The 19,023-nt window shown below is 36.6% G+C and overlaps 3 protein-coding genes and 1 non-coding gene across 4 annotated transcripts; 2 read left to right on the top strand and 2 right to left on the bottom strand.

The window, feature by feature from the left end:
• The first annotated feature begins 647 nt into the window (after positions 1 to 647).
• Positions 648 to 7,767, top strand: tlcd1 (TLC domain containing 1). The gene is made up of 4 exons (XM_046867739.1): positions 648 to 1,285; positions 2,857 to 2,939; positions 5,910 to 5,992; positions 6,487 to 7,767. Exons 1-4 carry the CDS (start codon positions 1,080 to 1,082, stop codon positions 6,868 to 6,870), a joined length of 756 nt encoding a protein of 251 aa, XP_046723695.1. The 5' UTR covers positions 648 to 1,079; the 3' UTR covers positions 6,871 to 7,767.
• Positions 7,768 to 8,447: 680 nt separating this feature from the next.
• rpl23a (ribosomal protein L23a) lies at positions 8,448 to 11,140 on the bottom strand. Its single transcript, XM_046867740.1, has 5 exons — positions 11,003 to 11,140; positions 9,843 to 10,023; positions 9,186 to 9,362; positions 8,942 to 9,011; positions 8,448 to 8,508 (listed from the first exon to the last, which is right to left on the bottom strand). The coding sequence occupies exons 1-5, from the start codon at positions 11,025 to 11,027 to the stop codon at positions 8,494 to 8,496; spliced, it is 468 nt and encodes a 155-aa protein (XP_046723696.1). The 5' UTR covers positions 11,028 to 11,140; the 3' UTR covers positions 8,448 to 8,493.
• LOC124398519 lies at positions 9,444 to 9,514 on the bottom strand. The gene has a single exon (XR_006928078.1). It is a non-coding gene; the product is annotated as a small nucleolar RNA Z17 (small nucleolar RNA).
• A 52-nt stretch (positions 11,141 to 11,192) lies between the features above and the next one.
• rab34b (RAB34, member RAS oncogene family b) lies at positions 11,193 to 18,941 on the top strand. Its single transcript, XM_046867738.1, has 11 exons — positions 11,193 to 11,384; positions 13,623 to 13,687; positions 14,866 to 14,951; positions 15,054 to 15,119; positions 15,231 to 15,332; positions 16,494 to 16,558; positions 16,658 to 16,709; positions 16,835 to 16,916; positions 17,001 to 17,091; positions 17,191 to 17,298; positions 18,030 to 18,941. Exons 2-11 carry the CDS (start codon positions 13,634 to 13,636, stop codon positions 18,089 to 18,091), a joined length of 768 nt encoding a protein of 255 aa, XP_046723694.1. The 5' UTR covers positions 11,193 to 11,384; positions 13,623 to 13,633; the 3' UTR covers positions 18,092 to 18,941.
• The last annotated feature ends 82 nt before the right edge of the window (positions 18,942 to 19,023 follow it).

Here is a 19,023-nt window from a genome sequence, read left to right as displayed (position 1 = left end):
ACGGCCTCCCAGACACTGTTCAGAGAGGTGTACTGTTTACCTTCACTGTATATTTCCTGCTTAAAAAGGGCCCAAAAGTTCTCAATAGGGTTAAAGTCAGGTGAAGAAGGGGGCCATGTCATTAGTTTTTCATCTTTAAGGTCTTTACTGACCAGCCACGCAGTGGAGTACTTTGATGCATGTGGAGCGTCGTCTTGCATAAAAGTCAAAGTCTTCTTGAAAGATGCAGACTTTTTCCTGTACCACTGCTTGAAGAAAGTATCTTCTAAAAATTGGCAGTAGGTCAATTAGTAGGTTTCAAGAGTGCTGCATACCTGTGAAAGAAATCTTTACAATTTTTGACTTTTCAGAGTCAGTTAAATCTCTTTTTTGAGGAGAAGAATCTGCCTAATAATTATGCACACCTAGCTATAGGGTTTTGATGTCCTTAGGCCACACCCTCCCTCGTTACACAAATACACATCACCTTATATGCATTAAATCCAATAAGCATTCAAGTTTATACAACTTGGACTTGGAAATTATGGATAAAATGATGATATGGTTAAAATAATCACTTGCCTAATAATTGGTGAAATGTATTTTCTAGCTCAATTGTTCATTTATATGGATGTATATTATCTGTTGTGCTCTCTCTCTCTCTCTTTCTCTCTCTCTCTCACACTCTTTTGCACACACATAACAATTTCTTCTCTGACTCTGTAGGACAATGTCAAGATCAGTTGTATTACTCTGAGGAGAATAAAAGAGAGGTATGACCAATAGCAACAATCTTGCTAGCTCATTCTTTCTCGGCCAATCACAGCTCAACAAACAGAGATTGAACAAACACACACCCATTGTTAAGCCACAGTGTGTGAGTGATTGAGTAAGAGAGAAGACAAGGAGAAGGAGAAAAGAGTTACAGAGGAATTCCAGACTCTTCCAAAGAAAATGAAACTGTAAAACTGCGCTTATTATTAAAACAGGCAATCACTTTATATCAAAGAATAGGGGACTAAACAGGGAAAGCATCTATAAGTAAGGGAAAGGCAGTAGAGAGCATTTGAGTCAGGTAAGTAATAGAGCAGGAGTGGAGGATGGATGGCTGGTTGATAGAGGTGCAGCGTCGGCCTGTCCTCTGTGTATTCTGCAGCTCGCTGGCCTTCAGGCTGCTCCAAACACTGCTAAAGTTTCTGCCCAGACCTAATGCTGTTAGCTGTGATCCATGGAAGAGCTATAAATGGAAGAATCTCTCTGTGTCACTCGTCCACTCGCTCCTTACTGGCACCTGGGCCATTTTCTGGTGAGTAAAGTCCTGCTTTATACAATATTCTTGCTCACAAAGATTGATGTGTGTGAGAAATGACAAGCTGCAACACCTTAGGCATGCACAGATTTCTGATAACTTATCACACAACATCAACTCCCAACTTGTGTAATGATCTTTTGGACAAAAGTGACAATGCTTATTTCTTAATTAAACTAACATGGTTCAATAAGGTACATTCTCAATACATACAATATGCAGTGCCTGGATGTAAAGTTAATTTAGTGTTATGTGTACACAGATGTAGATTCCACAAAATAAAGAAACTAGAAAAACGTGTCAGGCAGGCAGCACTTGGAAATGTTTTGCAAGAAGCAGAGAGAAACAGGAGCTGTTGAGTTTTCTGCCAAGTAGCATGGCAACTGTTTAACACAAAACTGAACCAAATGGAGATATTTGCATGAGCTTTTAGGCAACTTCAAAAAGTCTGAAAGTACAGTCTGAAATTAGAAAACCACGCAAACCTGATTGTATCTTAATAAAATGAAAGGCTGATAATATATATATGCTTTTATAAACCATAAACTATATCAACTAATATTTTGTAGCACAAGCTTTGGCAGTATTAATGTGAAACTGTTAATCATGTCAAAATCAAGCAGCTTGAACGACTTGAAATTATTTAAATGAAATGATCTGAATAAATGGCTTCTTTCTCTCTTCTTCTCTACCTAAATTTCAATTGATTGGTATCTTTTTAATGTATGTTATAATGTCAAATGTTTGCAGACACCTAACCATCACACCCATATGTGGGTTCCCCCTAGTTGGAAGCATACAATTATTATAATTGTCTATGTATATTGTAGCATTACTATTTTGGGCCATTGGAACTAAGGAGGCCAAACCTATTCGAGCATGACTGCTAATGCACAAAGCATAAAGACATGTAGTGCAAAGGCTGGAGTTGAATAACTTTAAGATTGCTGACTTCAAACTTGCAGGGGTGAACTCAAACACTGAAAAGACTCCAGGTCTGCACTTAGACCCAGATGGGTTCCCTTAATGAGTCCGGTTCCTCTCAAGCTTTCTTCCCCTATCTCAGAGTTTTTTCTTGCCACTGTCACCACTGGTTGTTCATTAGGGATTGACTCAGGAATAAAATTTTAGACTAATTTATAAATAAAAAATGTATATTGATAATCTATATATTTTTGTAAAGATGGATTGGGACAAGGTCAATTATTAAAAGCACTATACAAATAAAATTTATTTGAAATCCTCACAGCCATACTGCAAAATATAGTGGAAAGCCTATAAAGAAAATTGGAGGTTATAATAATAGCAAAGGGGAAACTAAACGTGAATAGAGAGGCTCAGCTGAGTGTAGTCAGTCATCCCCTAACTTTTGGCCATGTAGTGTATTTCTGGGAGAAAATATATTAATTAATTGTGTATACATTCACAATAGAAATTAAAAACAGAACAAATCACAAAGCCTACATGTTTCGGAGAAAAGAAAGCACCAGTGTGATTTGTTATTTACTGAAACTCCTTTGTATTATTTCTCATTAGTGTTTGTAAGTTTCTTCTTGTTGTCTGCTTAGTGTTCTTCAATATCCAGCAATGGTGTATGAGATTCACTCATCCTTCACTCCTGTCTCATACCTGCTCGTCGTCGTCTCAACGGGTCAGTCATCTTCTCTTTAATACATTGTACCAATTGTTACAAAAAGCTGCTCTGTAATACAACTAAGCACTATAAATCAGCATAGTAGCCTGTTGTTTCTCACTTTGTCACAAAGATATACAGTAAATACATCAGCCTATTATGTTTGACAAATGAAATTTGGTGTTAGGTCATAAAGGACCACTGCTTACTTCATTTATTTTAAACATTTCAGTCACCTGCATATTATATTTTTTAATTAAGATTGAAAAGAAATAATAATATACAATTTCAAGCCACACAGTCCAACCAAAAACATACTCAGTTGCAAAAGCATAAAAAACTGGCTTATGATGGCAAACCCCAATTTTCACAATACTTATTTTGTGAGTAAAAGTCACAAGCATTGATTTTGGTGCTGAACAATTTTGCCAAGCATTTGAATTTCTTGACTTTCCTGTCCCATGTTAATTAAGTTGAGTAAGTTCTGTCTCATGCATGGGATTGTCTACCTATGATTTTCCCAGTTACCTCAAATGTCCTCCAACCACCACATCTTGAAAATCCAGTTTGGTGGGCTGACAGTATCGTTGTTGATACAAGAATATGATAAATGTCAAGTTTAGCCATGAAAGTCGATCCCTGCGTTGACTGGTTCTCTTTTGACTTTGGAGGCACAGCCTATTGGATGCTCTTCTCCACTGACGTAAATCTAAACTAGCCGGGAAGTATTTCTGCAAATGCTACGTGCATTTCTTTTCCACACTCCACCTCCTCAGCACCTGTATAGACCTGCTATGGGGTCCAACTTTAGCAGCAGCAGCAAGGTTTTTTACATTTCTGTCTGAACATGCTTAACAGAACAAGCCTTTCAGACTCGCTCAGGAAATGTAGTCAGTCAAGAACAAACCTATCTACAATCTGTTCCCATACATAAACTCTTGCTGCTTTCATCCCAAGAGCTGTAATTCCTGAAAAGTGTTTTACCTTATTTAGCTTCGAGGCAACCTGTTTAATTAAACTCCATCCAGTCTGTTTCACTTTCTTATTAAATTCATTCAGGTGTACATTAGAAATATATGAATGTGATATTTGGAAATAAAACCTTTGTATAATCCATCCTGCATAAAAATATCAATAATTACAAACCCATCTACACTGTATTGCCATTCAGTCTGTTTTATTGGGATATGGAGATAAATGTGGGACCATGAGTTAAGTGTGCAAAAATACACAAATATAATAAAGAATACCTGATTATTGACTGAAATAGTTAGCCATGAGTACAGCATGAATGGCTGAGCAAAAACCATTTAATGAATCACTTATGAACTATGGCAAACAGATTATAAATTCTTTGTTCCAAACAAAAGAGGATTATACGAGGTTAGTTTTACAAGAGACCCCCCTCTCTCTCTTTCTCCAGCAGTCACATAACACACATACTTCTGTAACTGCTTTATTCAAGACATGGATAAGAGTAATGCAGCGCCTTTCACAGGAATACTTGGCGCTAGACTGGAATACACCAGAATTAAACCCAGCAGCAGCAATACAAGGCAATTACTTCATTATGTCAGTCCTGACTATTGCTCTATTAGAAGTGATAGAACTAAGTTGAAACCACTGTGAGTCAACAATCACTCTTAATATGAATCATTGGTATATGTACTATTTGGCAAGGGTGGACGAAAAACACCCAAACCATTTACTTCAGTTAAAGTAGACATACAGTTGGTTATATATTACTCCGGTAAATGTAAAAGTGATCTCTTTAAACTTTCACTTGCGTAAAATTGCTAAAGTATTTGCCTTCTAAATGTACTTAAGTATCCAAAGCACTGATTTATTATGGCTATAATATACTCTTATATTTTTTGTCACTGGACTCATGCTTAATCAACTCTGTTTATGCGAAATGACTCTAGTGTTACTCTTAGCACATCAATCTATTAATAGAATGATATTAATTAGAAAAAGGCCATGTGTGTTTAGGAGTTTCTTGCATTATTAATTATGCTAAAAAATATTCTGCTTGCTGTTGAACTGATGAACTGTATGTTCGTGCTAAGTAGATACCACCAAGCGGCAATCAATACAAGTTCGAAACAGAGCGCATGCTTTACAAGTTTTGATCCATTTATAAATTAAAAGAAATAACTGATTTCACAAAATGTAGCTGAGTAAAAATTAAGATATCTGACTTTGAAATGTTAATGAAAAAGTAAAGGTTTAACCAAATGGAAATACTTCAGCACAGTACAGATACGCAATAAAATTACTTAAGTACACCACTGTTATTTGTATGGTTATACTTAAAGTTTGGACTGGAAAGCTGTCTTACAAAATTAAAATAAAGATAATTAATTAGACTAAGATTAAAAATCACATCACACATCATGCCTCATACCCAGTGTTCCAAGGATACCGCTATGTTTACCTTGAATCTGACCAGAAATAAGAGTTGCTGAAAAATACATGTAACAAATGATCATTAACCCAACCTATAACTACAGTCAAACCTAAAAGATTTTCTGTATATGCTGTAGCATTACAGTTTCAATTTCATTGAAACTAAGGAGCCCATAACCATTTGAGCATGACACTGCATCTGCTCAAAGCATGAAGACGTAGTCCTGATCTCAACATTGCAGGGGTAAACTCAAACACCGACTAGGCTCCAGGCCTGCACTTATGCCTGAATGGGCACAATACTCCAATATATAGTGCAATGCCTTCGCATTAAAGTAGAGGTTATAGTAATAGCTTTGTAACTTTTGGTAATGTAGTATATTTCTAGGAGGGATTATATTCCTTAACTCTGTTTCTCCTGTATAAATTCACAAATCATAAGCAGAATAGATCCCAATGCCTACATGTTTTTGAAAGATGTTCAAAAGAGACTAGTTATTCCTAATACCTGTTTGTTTGTGTCTTCTTGTTCTTATTACAGTCAAAACTGTCAAACTCTGAATTTGTTTTATTTCCCAGGGTATTTTATTGAGGATGCTGGAGACATCTTGTTCAGTGGCTATGTACGAGAATCATGGGAGTTTCTGCTGCATCATTTTCTGGTAAATCATTTGCTTCTAATACAATCAACATGTCATGGTTACAACTATACTGAATATATTCTTCATTGTCTGCAAAGACACACCCATATGTGCTTTTTGAGCATCCCATTCCAGATTTATTCCCGGTCTTTGCTTTAAGATAAACATCCACTCCTCTGGGAAGGCTTTGCACTAGAATGTGGAGCATGGCTGTAGTACTTGTGCTAATTTAGCCACAAGGCCAGGGGTTCAGTCAGGGTTAGGGGTTAGTAGGGGCTTTGCAGCATTGGCGAGCTATGACTTTATGGACCTCAATTAGGACATTTTTAAATGCTGGTGCAGGTTTGGGCCCCTTTCATTTCAGTAAAAGAAAAATGTATTCCCTCTGCCTTTATAGTCCTGTGCAGTGGTGTTTTTGTGGCAATAGTTTGGACAAGGTACACGTTTAGGTATGAGAGTTAAGTGTTCAGATTTTAGCCATATAATTTAATTTCTCTGAAATCTTTCCTCTTCAGGTGATCTGGACTTTCCTGTACGCCGTTCTCACGAGTCACTATGTGGCCGGTGCTGTTGTGGCCCTGTTTGTGGAAGTAAACAGTGTGTTTCTGCATTCACGGCTTATGCTCAAAATGGCTGAAGTGCCTAAAGACTCGCTCATCTACACCATAAATAAGGTTCTCAACTTCACAACGTATGTCATCTTTCGTCTGGGAGCACAGCTTTACCTGACAATGTACATCCTGGTTAACTACTCTCAGTTGGACCATGCTGCCTATTTTCTGGCATCTATGATGCTCATGAACATCATGATCCTCATTTATTTCTACCGTCTACTTCGAGCAGATTTCTTCTCAAATCACAGCCGATCAAACGGCACACGTAAATTTGCCCAGGACTAAAATACCACAGGGAAATATTCTGAATTCTTCTGTTTGAAGTAACAAAGATAATGTCTGAATTTCACACTGGAGACTACTTTAAGATGTCCACACTGCTGTTTCACAAAAACAAAATCTTGAAAATCTTTGATTATTTTACATTGTGGATTTTACAAACGTAGTGCAGGCTTTTTATCACCATGCTTCTCAACTCGTTACTACTTAAGTGGGTTTCTGCTTTTCTCCCACAAAACTTAGCTGAATCAGGTATGCTAATTTGCCTGTATATGTGTGTATGCATGCTGATTAGCAACCCATTCAGGTTGAATTCGCAGACCAGGATAAAGTGTTTACTAAAGATGATAATGTGATTACTAATGTTAATAGAATGCATATGTACAATTTTAGGGTATAATCTTATTTCGGCTTCTCCCATTAGGGGTCGCCACAGCGGATCATCAGTCTATATAACCCCCTGTCCTCTACATCTGCCTCTTTCAAACCAATGCACTCATTCCCCTTCTCTTCAGCGCGTACCTCCACCTCTCCAAGCTCTTCTCTCTATTCTCACCACAAAATCATCCGCAAATATCAGTCCATGGAGACTCCTGTCTGACCTCGTCTGTCAACCAATCTCAGGGTGTAACAGATAAGTACAATATTTATAGTACGATTTATCTTCATGCACTGATTTAGTCTGTAGTGAGAAACATTAATGGTGCTCAGTTTCCACAACTAAATAACCTCTGAACACTAAACATGACCTTCACTGTTTCACAGAATTCAGCCGTTAAATAGGTCATTATAATCTACTAAAATGTAAGAGCTACTCTGATTTAATCCTGACTACAAACGAAACACACCTCAAACAAGTGTTTTCATGTGTTACCTTTATCAAATAAACCTAACTTTGATACACCTGATGGTCCTCGGTGTCAAAATAGTTTCTCATGCCTATCGTTTTGACAAAAGCCAGAACAAGAAAAAAGGATCAGTGAAATTATATGGTGTCATACTTAAATTATGATCTTAATCCATGCACAATGTTAAAATAGAAATATATGAAACTTTACCATTACAGAGATCAGAAGCACTTAATTGAAAACTTAGTAATTTAGATTTTTTTGTCATAAGTATTAGGATATAAAGAATGCATTAAAAAAAAACTAAATAAAATTAAGAAAATTATTGTTCTTTCCTAACCTGCAGCCATCACACACAAAGCACCAACTTCATTTTATATACATACAGACATGAGCAGGTGGTAACTTGCATATATTTTAATAGTTTCCAATCTGTAACGGATTTCTGACTTTGTGCCCAGCCTTATTACATTTTCTTGTTCACACTGATTAGTGTATCTATAGTTTTGGTGTAATTCAGTTATACAATGTAAATGAGTTAAAAATTTAGCTATTAGACAAATATGCACTAATCACAGAAGTGTGATTAAAGCGATAAACGGCGCAAAGTATAACCATATAGGCAATGTGCCTGTGGACGCTGTTATGAAAACAAACAAATTCACAAATTTAAGAACGAATCTTAAAATATACGTTCATTAATAAAACAAAGGAGTCAATAGACAAGACGCTGCATGTTTTTACAAACATTTATTCTTCTGTACACATCGCCAAGAGCAGTTTAGATGATGCCGATCTGTAAGAAAAGAAATCACACATGAACAAATGGTGTAAATGCAACCAGCAGGAAGAGCAATATATATATGAACCAGTCAGGAGCATCAGTGGTTCCTTTGAATGCATCAAAATTCATTCAGCCAGAAATGATGACATCACATGCTCAAACCACTTACCATATATTCAGCAACCAGGAATAAATTTATTACACAATTAGATGATATAAATAAGGAAAGCATGAAAAGGTCTATAATTAATGTGGGATTTGAATTGGCTTATGACAAACAGTCTATTAATAAGCACACAAAGTATCCTTAGCATTTTGGGTTCTTATGATATGATTATTAGTCATATCACAAAGAAAACTATTATTGAGTAATAGGTAACTATACTATATCCTTGACTTGATATGGATTAATTTCCCTCCTGTCTAAACAATCTGGACCACTTACTTTGTTGGCAACATCCAGCGCATCGTAATCGGGTGCCAGACGAACATATGCCTTCTTTTCACCGTCGGGCCTAAGAAGCACAGACAGCACAAGTTAGAACATTTTACTCATCACAAATCCAGAAATACAAGCCTTTTTTGTGGTTCAGTGGTTCCTTTGAAAACATCAGAGATCAGAGTTATTCATTGGTTTACATCATTACACAGAAAGAAGCAGAATGAAACCAAAGTGATTGAAATTGCACCTGATGAGCGTGTTCACTTTGGCCACATCGATGTCGTACAGTTTCTTGACTGCGTGTTTGATCTGGTGCTTGTTGGCTTTGACATCAACAATGAAGACCAGGGTGTTGTTGTCCTCTATCTTTTTCATGGCTGACTCTGTGGTCAGGGGGAACTTAATGATGGCATAGTGGTCCAACCTGAATTTTTGAAGGGCAACAAAAACAAGACAGTTATGGGCATGCTGCTAGAAAATGTTGCTTTATGAATTAGAATACGGGGATGCATCAGTATTCAAAAAGCTGTAATCACAACATATCATGCTTTGATCGCAATTCCCATCATTTGCATCCGAAATGGGTGGAAAAGCCACTGCAGGCCTTTAATCTTGGTGCTGTTTAACAAGTTTAAATTTACACTCCTTGCCGTCACACTGTACAACTGTTTACACCTTTCTGTACAAGATTTGCTCACGTACTGTGTGTAGATTTAATTTAAGGCCTGTTAACAACCCGTATTTTTGCTTAGTAACTTTTTTCCAGAACAACCGAACAGGAGGTATTCCAGAAACAGGTTTTAACCCTACAGTCTAACGATTATGACTTCCACCTCTGATCAAGCAAATTGCAATGACCAGTCCACACAATGTGCATCAATTTCACCCATGCTGGTAAACTCACTTGTTCCTGCGTGGTGCGCTCTTCCTGGGGTACTTGGGCTGTCTCCTCAGGCGCAGAGTCTTGGGCCTGCGGAAAGTAGGGGTGGTCCTGATCTTCTTCTTCCTGTGGCTGTGCACTCCCTTCAGCACAGCCTTCTTGGCCTTCAAGGCCTTTGACTTGGCCTCGGTCTTGACTGGGACAACTTTGAGATGAAAACATCAGACAAGATTACACGATGGAGACAAACCCAGACACCCATTTAACAAACACTAGAAGTGAGGAGCACTGTTCAACAAAATACCAAATTGTTCCTGGACGACTTTTCCCGTTTGAATTCACAGTTTCGGGCCAAATTATCTATTTTGTTGTAAGGCAGTGTTCAAAGACAACCGCTGGGGGCAGTAATGTGTTATAAAATGCAACATGGACTCAAAAGTCTGGCGTCATGTGAAGCAAAGAAACACACATTCCGGATAAAATAAAAGTCTACACAATTTTGGAATAATAGTGCACATGTTAAGCTGTAATAAATGGAAACAATGTCTTAGTGTTTAACAAACTATTCAACACTGTTCCTAAACAATTGACATTTTACACCGGTATAGGTTTATACAGCTAACACAGACTTGAGGTCCCACAATACAGAGCAGTCAGCAACCCAAAATAATTGTCAAATATCAAATATAACCAAGAAAAACACCAAACTCATGCTGAACGTGTTTTCATGTTCAATGAATACACCATGACCCGGACTCTCATTCACCGATTAACTCCGAATAGCCTTCGGTAAACCAAAGTAACCTCAAGTGTTTCATCGAAAGCGCGTAATATTAAACGTTCTCGTATTTATAGATTAAACTGAGAAAAAAAAAATCTCAAAACATTTCAGTAAATGTTCATGCTCACTAGCCACCATGATTTATCAAGAGCATGACGTGACTGCAGCCTGCTGTTCAGGGGCTAAGCATGAGCTAGCAATGCTAACGTGTGCCTCTGGACTGGGAATGTTTCACCCGTGCGACATTTCATGACAATAAAAACAGCATTACGGCTGTCTAAATGACCCGAAACAAGGCAACTTAGAACAAATACCATTTCAACAATCGTTCCGATAAATATTAAACTAAAAATCGCACGATTAACACTTATTTTTATAGAATAATTTATGAAAACTCTCTCACCTTCCTTCTTCGCCTTCGGGGCCATGTTGAGAAAGGAAGAACAGAGGGGTTTCCGCGTCTATTTTGCAGGGGACCGGCGGCGCGCACTTATCGCGAGAAGGCTGCGGTGATTTATGGGTAATGTAGTTATATTTTGTAGTACTATTATTGACCAGCAGGAGACAGGGTTTCAGGCTGAGAACAGAGCGCATTTGGAGTGAACCTGGTTGCGGGGATGTAGCTGTCTATGTTGGCCACATTAGATTTAATATATAAAGGAATATCTTTAAATATATGACTTGTTTGTATCGCTGAGAAAGGAGAGAAAGTATTATGGATTATTGTGGGCTGTTATAAATTCATAAAACTTGAAATAGGATTATCATTTACTTCAAAATCCCCGGTATGTATAAATTGTGTCTTTACTTGGCTTTGGGATTATTGCATGAAGAATATGGTTATGCATTTTGTGCATTTTCTTTTTTATATATTTATTTAATTTTCTTTCTTTTATATTTTTTTATCAGGTTATTTTATTAGTGGGGTCAACTTGAAAAAGATTTTTAAATTTTTTTTAATTAAAATTTTATTATATTATAATTTGTATGTTTGTTTTTTTTAATCTATATTCCATCTATAATGTATCTAGTATAATCTTAAATTTTTTATATAAAAACAGACTAGGGGTTACAGCCAGGGAAAGTTTAAAATAAGATTCACTTTACTAACTGTTTAAAATATTAGGCACATTGTTTAAATGTAAAATTAAGATTTTGGGTGTACAATAGTATTTTGAGCCAAAGCTCACATTTCTGAGCTTTCTATCCAAAGAAATAAAAAACAAAAAAAAACATGTGCTTCCATTTTGCATTATTTATGGCCACGTTAACTTAACTTTAACAATTAACTTATTGTAATGTCTAGTACTGTGAAAACACCACTACCACTAATAATTAATAATAACAAAACCAGACAAAAAATTGTCAAAGTTGTCATGTAAAATAAAGAGGCCTGGAATAAGCATTACACAATAATGTTTAATAGATATTTAATATAATATTTTATATATCTTAATATATCTATAATATATATGTATTTAATATTTTATTTGAACATATTTCTAACATAAAAACATAATTGTGCACTACCATAGAGAGTAGAGTACCTTCCTGTAATGTCTAAAAGTCTTGCTTGTTGATTTAGTTCTCCATGCTGGACATTCTAATCTTTTTCATTCTAAAGTTCTTGTGCAGATCGTTACTGAGGTTGAAGTAAAGCCCCTGCTTATTTTTTGTGATCTGGAGGTACTCTATATGGACAACACAAAAAGTATTGGAAAACCTGATTTTTCTAGCCATATGAGGTTCGTCCCCCAACTGTTACTACAAAGTTGGAGGCACACAATTGTATAGGATGTCTTTTTGATATGGTAGCATACAACTTTCCTTTCACTTGAATTGCGAGACCTAAACCTCTTCCAGAATGACAATGTCCCTGTGTACAATATCAGCGCCATGAAGATCTGGACCTCAACCCTAGTGAACACATTCGGGATGAATTGACCTCAACAGCATCGGGAATGCTGACCTCAACACAGCCCCCCTCACCCTACATCAGTACCTGTCTTTACTAATGCCCTTGTGTCTAAAATGTAGTGGAACATCTTCCCAGGAGAGTGGAGGTTATTATAACAGCAAATAAGGACTTAATGTGCAATGGGATTTTTAAAAAGCATGTACGGTCAGGTGTCTACAAACGGTTGTCCTTGTAGTATATACTGTATATATATGGATTCAGCACAAATATCATAAATTAATCAAAAACATTAAAGCTTCTGTAAATAATGAGACAAAATGAGTTACGATGAAATGAGTTACACCAAAACCAATACCATCATTAATATTTTATTGACTCAAAGCTCAAAAGGTTCAGCATTTTTAATCCAGGTAGATTATTCTTCTAATATTTTTACATTGTTAACCTTTTAAAAGTGTTTTATTGTCCTTATTGTGCTTAGACCACAGCACATTTCTAAATCTTGAATCTAATTGGTCAGAAGATGTTGATTTAATTTATATAAAAGCAGCACTGACACGAGTTCTATATTAACACTATTTTCCCCTTAACAACAAATTACAGATTTCTATTAATGCAGATTTTATAATCTTATCTTTTCTGTAGTACTCATGTATAAGAAATGTATATCTTTAATTAGAGTAATTTGCTGAAATGAGATCTTTACAGTGTTTATTTAAGGAGTCTCCGATGTCAGTATGTCCTAAGAGCTAATGCTTTTTATTTTAATTCTTCAGGATAGAGCACATTGTGCTTTTTTGTTTTATTAACTTAATTGCTGTGGTAAAAGAGGTACACTTTGGGATGTGCTTCAGGAAATTTAATGGTCAAAAGTCAGCACAGGAGTTTCTGGAGTGTAGGAATAATTTAAACAATGTTTTCAAACAGTACTTCATTCATTTGAGGATAAAATCATTATGTGAAATATGTTACTATGTAGTCATTATGTTGTTCTAGTTGTCATTAATTTGGTTGTAAGTGGTGGTAAATTGTTAATTAAGATAATTCCTGCCTTATATTTGACATGCATTTTATTTCTGTGTTTTGTTATTGTCTTGCATCCCAGATAGCCCAGCCATGAATTCCTTACCACCTATACGAGAAGACAGGATCATCAATGAACTCCCACCGGTAATCCTCCCTCTGCTTAACACTTCTTATGTGCAGTCATTTGTAGAATATAATCACTGTCCAAATGTTTAAATGACACTGAATATGCCACCATGTTTTTTGGACATTATTTGCCCTTGATTATTTAAGAAATAAAACACAACAATAAGCTGTTCTGGGAAATTAATCTACAAAAAGGTGGTGTGATGCCATCTGAACAAATTTTAAAAGTTCCTGTCATATAATGTCATATTCATTTATTTATTTATTTATTTATTTATTGATTTATTTATTTATTTATTCATTCATTCATTCATTCAATCATTCATTTACTTGTTTAAAATAAAAGTTCTGTAGTGTTTTGTTCCTCTTATGTCACGGCAAAATTGTGAGTTTAATAATGAACACAATTTCATTTTTAACCCGTGGTTGTTACATTTATTGTAGTAGAACGTTAACAAAATCATATCCATAAACCAAAAAACTTACTGACTTATACTACTGACTCCTACCATAAATGTTAACTAAATGTTTTTTTTTTTTATTACTATTAGACTTAGATTCCACAACGCGGTGGGATCGATATATTTAAAAAAATAAATAAAACAGTAATATATTACACAATACTGCATGACTAGGCTGTTCTTGTTTTGCATTGATACATAGGGACAAAAGTATTGGGTCACCCGTCTTTTCCAGCCATATGTGGGTCTTCCCAAAACTGTTGCACAAAGTTGCATGCTTACAAAGGTACAATAAAATGTTCTCTTCCCTTAAACTTGGAGACTTAAACCTGTTCCAGCATGACAATGCCCCTGTGCACGAAGCCAGCTCCATGAAGATATGGTTGACGTGGGTTGGAGTTGAACAGTTGAACTAGAGAGCTGTGACCTCAATCCTATTAAACCCCTCTGGGATGTGTTGGAATGCTAATTGCACCCCAGTTCTCCTCACCCTACATCAGCACCTGGCATTTCTTATGCCCAGTTGTGACTAAATGAGCACAAATCTCCAAAAGCACACTCCAAATTCCAGTGCTAGCATCTTCCCAGAAGAGTGAAGCTTATTATAAGAGCTAGATAGAATCTTATAGTCAGGTGTCCACAAACTTTTGTCTATATATTTAAGCTTATTATTTTGTTATTTTTTTAGCATCAATGTGATAACCACATTCTTTTTTTACTGCTTGTCATGTTTAGTATTTCACACGAGATGCTGCGGTCCACACCGAAGAGGACTTTAATGTTGATGTGCAAAACGCATGTCAGAGTTCAGACTCACTGAGGTAAGTCCCATGACAAACTTCTCTTTCTGTTTAAAATAGGGCTTTTCATTGGAAATACAGAAGTCACATACATTTTGAAAAATGCTGTCATTGTGTCAAAAGATTCACCGTTGCCAAGGTCATAGTTGTGGGTGATGTGGCTGTGGGAAAAACAAGTTTGATCAACAGGTAAATGGTGCAAAGTATCCTTTCATGCTGCATGATTCATAGTAATATAAAGGAGGAAGGACTTCTGAATGGTCTGCTAATATTAACATTTAAAATCTTTTCGGCTTTAAGGTTTTGCAGGGACAGGTATGAGAAAGGCTACAAAGCCACAATCGGAGTGGACTTTGAGATGGAGAGGTTTGAAATCCTGGGAGTGCCATTTAGTCTGCAGCTGTGAGTCATGAGTCACTGTAAAAAGAAACAGACTCAGAAATGTATCCATATACAAATCACACACATAAAAACACAGGGATTCTATTGTGTACTTAAAGTTAATGGGTGGAAGTCTGAGCAAAAAAACCCACCAGACATCACTCGCAAGTCATGTTGTATTATAAGCCAGTTTAACAAATGCAGCAGTAATTTCTGTCTTTTACACAAGGTTCTTTACACGAGCAGCATTTTGGGAATAGCCTGCCGCCGCATTTTTCCGGTATTACTGCATGTGTGCAAGACTGAGGAATATGTACTTATTATTTTCTGATGCTCATTTCTAAGTTTCTTTCACTAACCCATAACGCTGTTGCCAAGAAAAATAAAAAAGCATGAGTTTTGGAAACCTGTCCCATGACCCAGACTCAACGCAGTACAACGGCTTGTATCTAAACAGTAGCCTACCAAGAAAGTCATTGTTCACTGTCTTCCTCCTTCCTTTCACAACTATTTCTCTCTCATACTGACTTTTTCTTTTGGCATCGTCGTGCGTTTAAAAATCACCATCGGTGAATCTTTTCTCCCGATGCCGTGCAGCTCAGAACACAGGTGAAGTGAGTTTTTTCATGCCCGGTTGTTTTCATCGTGACGAATGATTCACATTTCCTGTAGACAGTCCAAATGAGCGGCAGATCAAACGTCAGAGGAACCTCATCCATATTTATGATCTGGTGCGGCCCGATTCAGTGGGAGCACATCTAATTTAATATAAAGAATTTCAATTGGTTCACCTGAACCCGTTCGGCAATTTCATTGGTCTAATGTTATGGGGCTCAGTTTTTTGGCTTGAATCTTGTGAAACCGGGAAAAACCCAGGAAAAATCCATAAATTAGCCGCTTCGTTGTTTAAGCTGCCGGGTTCGAAGAGTGGGGAAAAAAGAAGTGGCTCGTAGTCCGGAAAATACGGTAATTAATTTGACAGGTTGATGAAACTGCAGTCTTAAATTTGAACAACACACTAAAAGAAGTAATACATTTTATAAAATAGTAATGAAAACAATAGATTCAGGAACTGTCTTATAAACAAACAACTTGTCAATAAAAAATCCATGCAGATCCGTCCAATAAGTGATAGTATAATTCAGGAATTCTCAATAGTTTGTTGAATGATCTGTTGTGTAGGTGGGATACTGCAGGCCAGGAGAGGTTCAAATGTGTTGCTTCCACCTACTACAGAGGAGCTCAAGGTAATAACAGATCTAACAGATATAATGCTTGGTCCAGTGTGCATTATTAGTTTTGGAGATAAAATACATGCCAAACCTTTGCTTTTTAATGCTCTTCAGCCATCATAGTGGTGTTTGACTTGAACAACTATTATTCCCTGGACAATGCAAGGTATGATCAAATGATATACATTTTTTTCTATCTACATGACTGCTGTGTAAGCAGGATTTTTGTTGTTGTTGGATGTGACGTATTATGTTTTATGTTGTTGTTTTATGTGACTTTTTTTTCTTCAGGCAGTGGCTTGATGATGCCATGATAGACAACGATCCTTCCAGTGTGCTGCTTTTTCTCATAGGGACAAAGAAAGACCTGAGTGTGAGTTTTTTATCCGATAAATCCTAAGAAATCATTTCCACCTGGCTGAACAATACAGTCATTTTCTTGTCTTCTTTCTGCCAGCATCCGGACGTGTTCGCTCAAACGGAGCAAGAAGCTATTAAATTATCAAAGGAGATAAGAGCTGAGTACTGGGCCGTGTCCGCTCTGTCAGGTAGAGAACTCACTCCAGGACTTGTACTTGACATCCAAACTTTCCCTTCAAGCTATGATTTTTTTCATATTAGCAATTCCTTTTGGGGTTCTTTTGTAGGAGAAAATTTGAGGGAATTCTTTCTTCGGGTTGCATCGCTGACCTTTGAGGCACGAGTGTTAGCTGAACTGGAGAGGAACTATAATAAACAAGTGGACGGTATTATAAGTAAGTGTCCTTTTCTTAATCAAGCTTATAGACTGTAAAATGGATTTGTTTTCAAAAATGTGAAGACCCAACCACACTATACAGCTGAGGAAACATTTGCATAGACCTGGACTGAAAACAAGCAAAATCCAAACTCAATTTCCCTCAACCCCGTCCTCATGATCCATATGCATCTGTCAGCATTTTTCATCCAGACATCCAAAAAGATCAATTGCTGTTTAACCTGTTTGACCACATCCCACTCCACTGTAGTCTTTTTGCTTCAGTCAAGAAATGTGTAGTAAAAGCATATACTGATTTATTTATTTAGATTTTAATAATACATTGATATAGTTATTCATCTACTAAGTCTTTATCGTGGTCAAGTTAGAGCTGAACTCACAGACTATCCCAGGTACACAGCATTAGGTGGACATACACTCTAAACAGGACACACGCATTCTCACGCTGATTAATGCCTTCATAATAGCCAGTAGTCTTAGTAGTTATTGGTGGTGGGAAGAAACTAGAGAACATGTAAAACTTTACAGAAGCAGTAACCTGAGCTCTGGATTTACCTCAGAGCTGTACAGCTGTAACAATACTCACTGTGCTGCTATTTCCCACCATATAACAATTAATTTTCCACACTGCTTGATATAATATTTATGTATTAGTGGTTAAAACTCTACTTTAATTCATTACTACTGCAATTAAACATCTGGGGTTTTATTAACTTGTTTTTTTCATAGAAATCACAGATCATGATGATGACAAATCTCAAAGGAGGAAGCATGCAAACTGCTGTAGCTAAATGAACTGAGAAACAGGGCCCATGTGTATACATGAAAAGCTCAGGCCAGAGACACAAATCAGCTGTGTGACTACAGATTGCTGCATTGAACACAATCACCATTTCGACCAGAGCATGTGACCTTACTGAGCTGCAAAACCTGAAGCTGCAGACTACGAGCAGAGTTTTAGGCATTGTTAGGCACTGTTTTGCTGAGTTTTGCGACACTGCTGTACAGAGACAGAATCTATATTTGAAAGATCATGATAATTATATATGAGATTTGATACAGGTAATTTGTGCAACTGATTTGTTCCCTATCTGGAGGAGCAGCGACATTTATATACATTGTTTTTTTTTTTTTTTTATAAAAAGCTAAACCAAAAACACAAATTCCAGTAATCAGAATATTGTGAAGGCAGACTTGTATGTGCATAAAGGCATTGGATATCACATTATCAGCCCTCGGTGGGTTTTGCACTGCAGATTTGAATTCAAGTCTTTGTTTTCTTCACTGCATCATGTGCTTCATGGGCTAATATGAGGCACATGCTCGTATCCGTGACCAGAGATGGCATATCACTGGATTCCCAGCATGAACAAAATGGAAGGATTATTTCTAAGGGAATGGAATTACACAAGACAAGAATGTTCAATCAGCATATAACAAATATTCTTTGAATTTCATTATAATTGTGATGTGTATGAGATGTTACACTGAAATGTTATGCAGTTTTGTAGTCCACAGACGTTTATACATGCCTATAGTGTTGGTCTTTGCAATGATTTGATCCCATGTTCTACAGGGGTGACTGAGTAAAACATTACAGAAATGTTGTCACCTGTAGTAGCAATAAAAATATTAAACTCAGAAGTACAGTTTTTCCACTGCTTTTGTCATGCACAACAACTTAAAATGATGATTAATGAAGATGAATCTTGTTTTGTAGCGA

Source organism: Silurus meridionalis, chromosome 15 (genome assembly GCF_014805685.1).
Source record: "Silurus meridionalis isolate SWU-2019-XX chromosome 15, ASM1480568v1, whole genome shotgun sequence".
In the NCBI taxonomy this organism is placed as follows: Eukaryota; Metazoa; Chordata; class Actinopteri; order Siluriformes; family Siluridae; genus Silurus; species Silurus meridionalis.
This window is presented reverse-complemented; position numbering and strand designations above follow the sequence as displayed.

What these genes read in the sequence shown, in the direction of transcription:
- rab34b (XM_046867738.1), top strand. Translation starts at nt 13,634, where the DNA reads ATGAATTCCTTACCACCTATACGAGAAGACAGGATCATCAATGAACTC. An exon ending in TATTCCCTGGACAATGCAAG is followed by an intron (nt 16,710 to 16,834) that starts GTATGATCAAAT and finishes TTTTTTCTTCAG; the next exon opens with GCAGTGGCTTGATGATGCCA. An exon ending in GGACAAAGAAAGACCTGAGT is followed by an intron (nt 16,917 to 17,000) that starts GTGAGTTTTTTA and finishes TCTTTCTGCCAG; the next exon opens with CATCCGGACGTGTTCGCTCA.
- rpl23a (XM_046867740.1), bottom strand. Translation starts at nt 11,027, where the DNA reads ATGGCCCCGAAGGCGAAGAAGGAAG. An exon ending in CCCGAAGGCGAAGAAGGAAG is followed by an intron (nt 10,024 to 11,002) that starts GTGAGAGAGTTT and finishes TTCATCTCAAAG; the next exon opens with TTGTCCCAGTCAAGACCGAG. An exon ending in AAAGTGAACACGCTCATCAG is followed by an intron (nt 9,012 to 9,185) that starts GTGCAATTTCAA and finishes TGTGCTTCTTAG; the next exon opens with GCCCGACGGTGAAAAGAAGG.
- tlcd1 (XM_046867739.1), top strand. Translation starts at nt 1,080, where the DNA reads ATGGATGGCTGGTTGATAGAGGTGCAGCGTCGGCCTGTCCTCTGTGTA. An exon ending in GCTCGTCGTCGTCTCAACGG is followed by an intron (nt 2,940 to 5,909) that starts GTCAGTCATCTT and finishes TTTATTTCCCAG; the next exon opens with GGTATTTTATTGAGGATGCT. An exon ending in TTCTGCTGCATCATTTTCTG is followed by an intron (nt 5,993 to 6,486) that starts GTAAATCATTTG and finishes TTTCCTCTTCAG; the next exon opens with GTGATCTGGACTTTCCTGTA.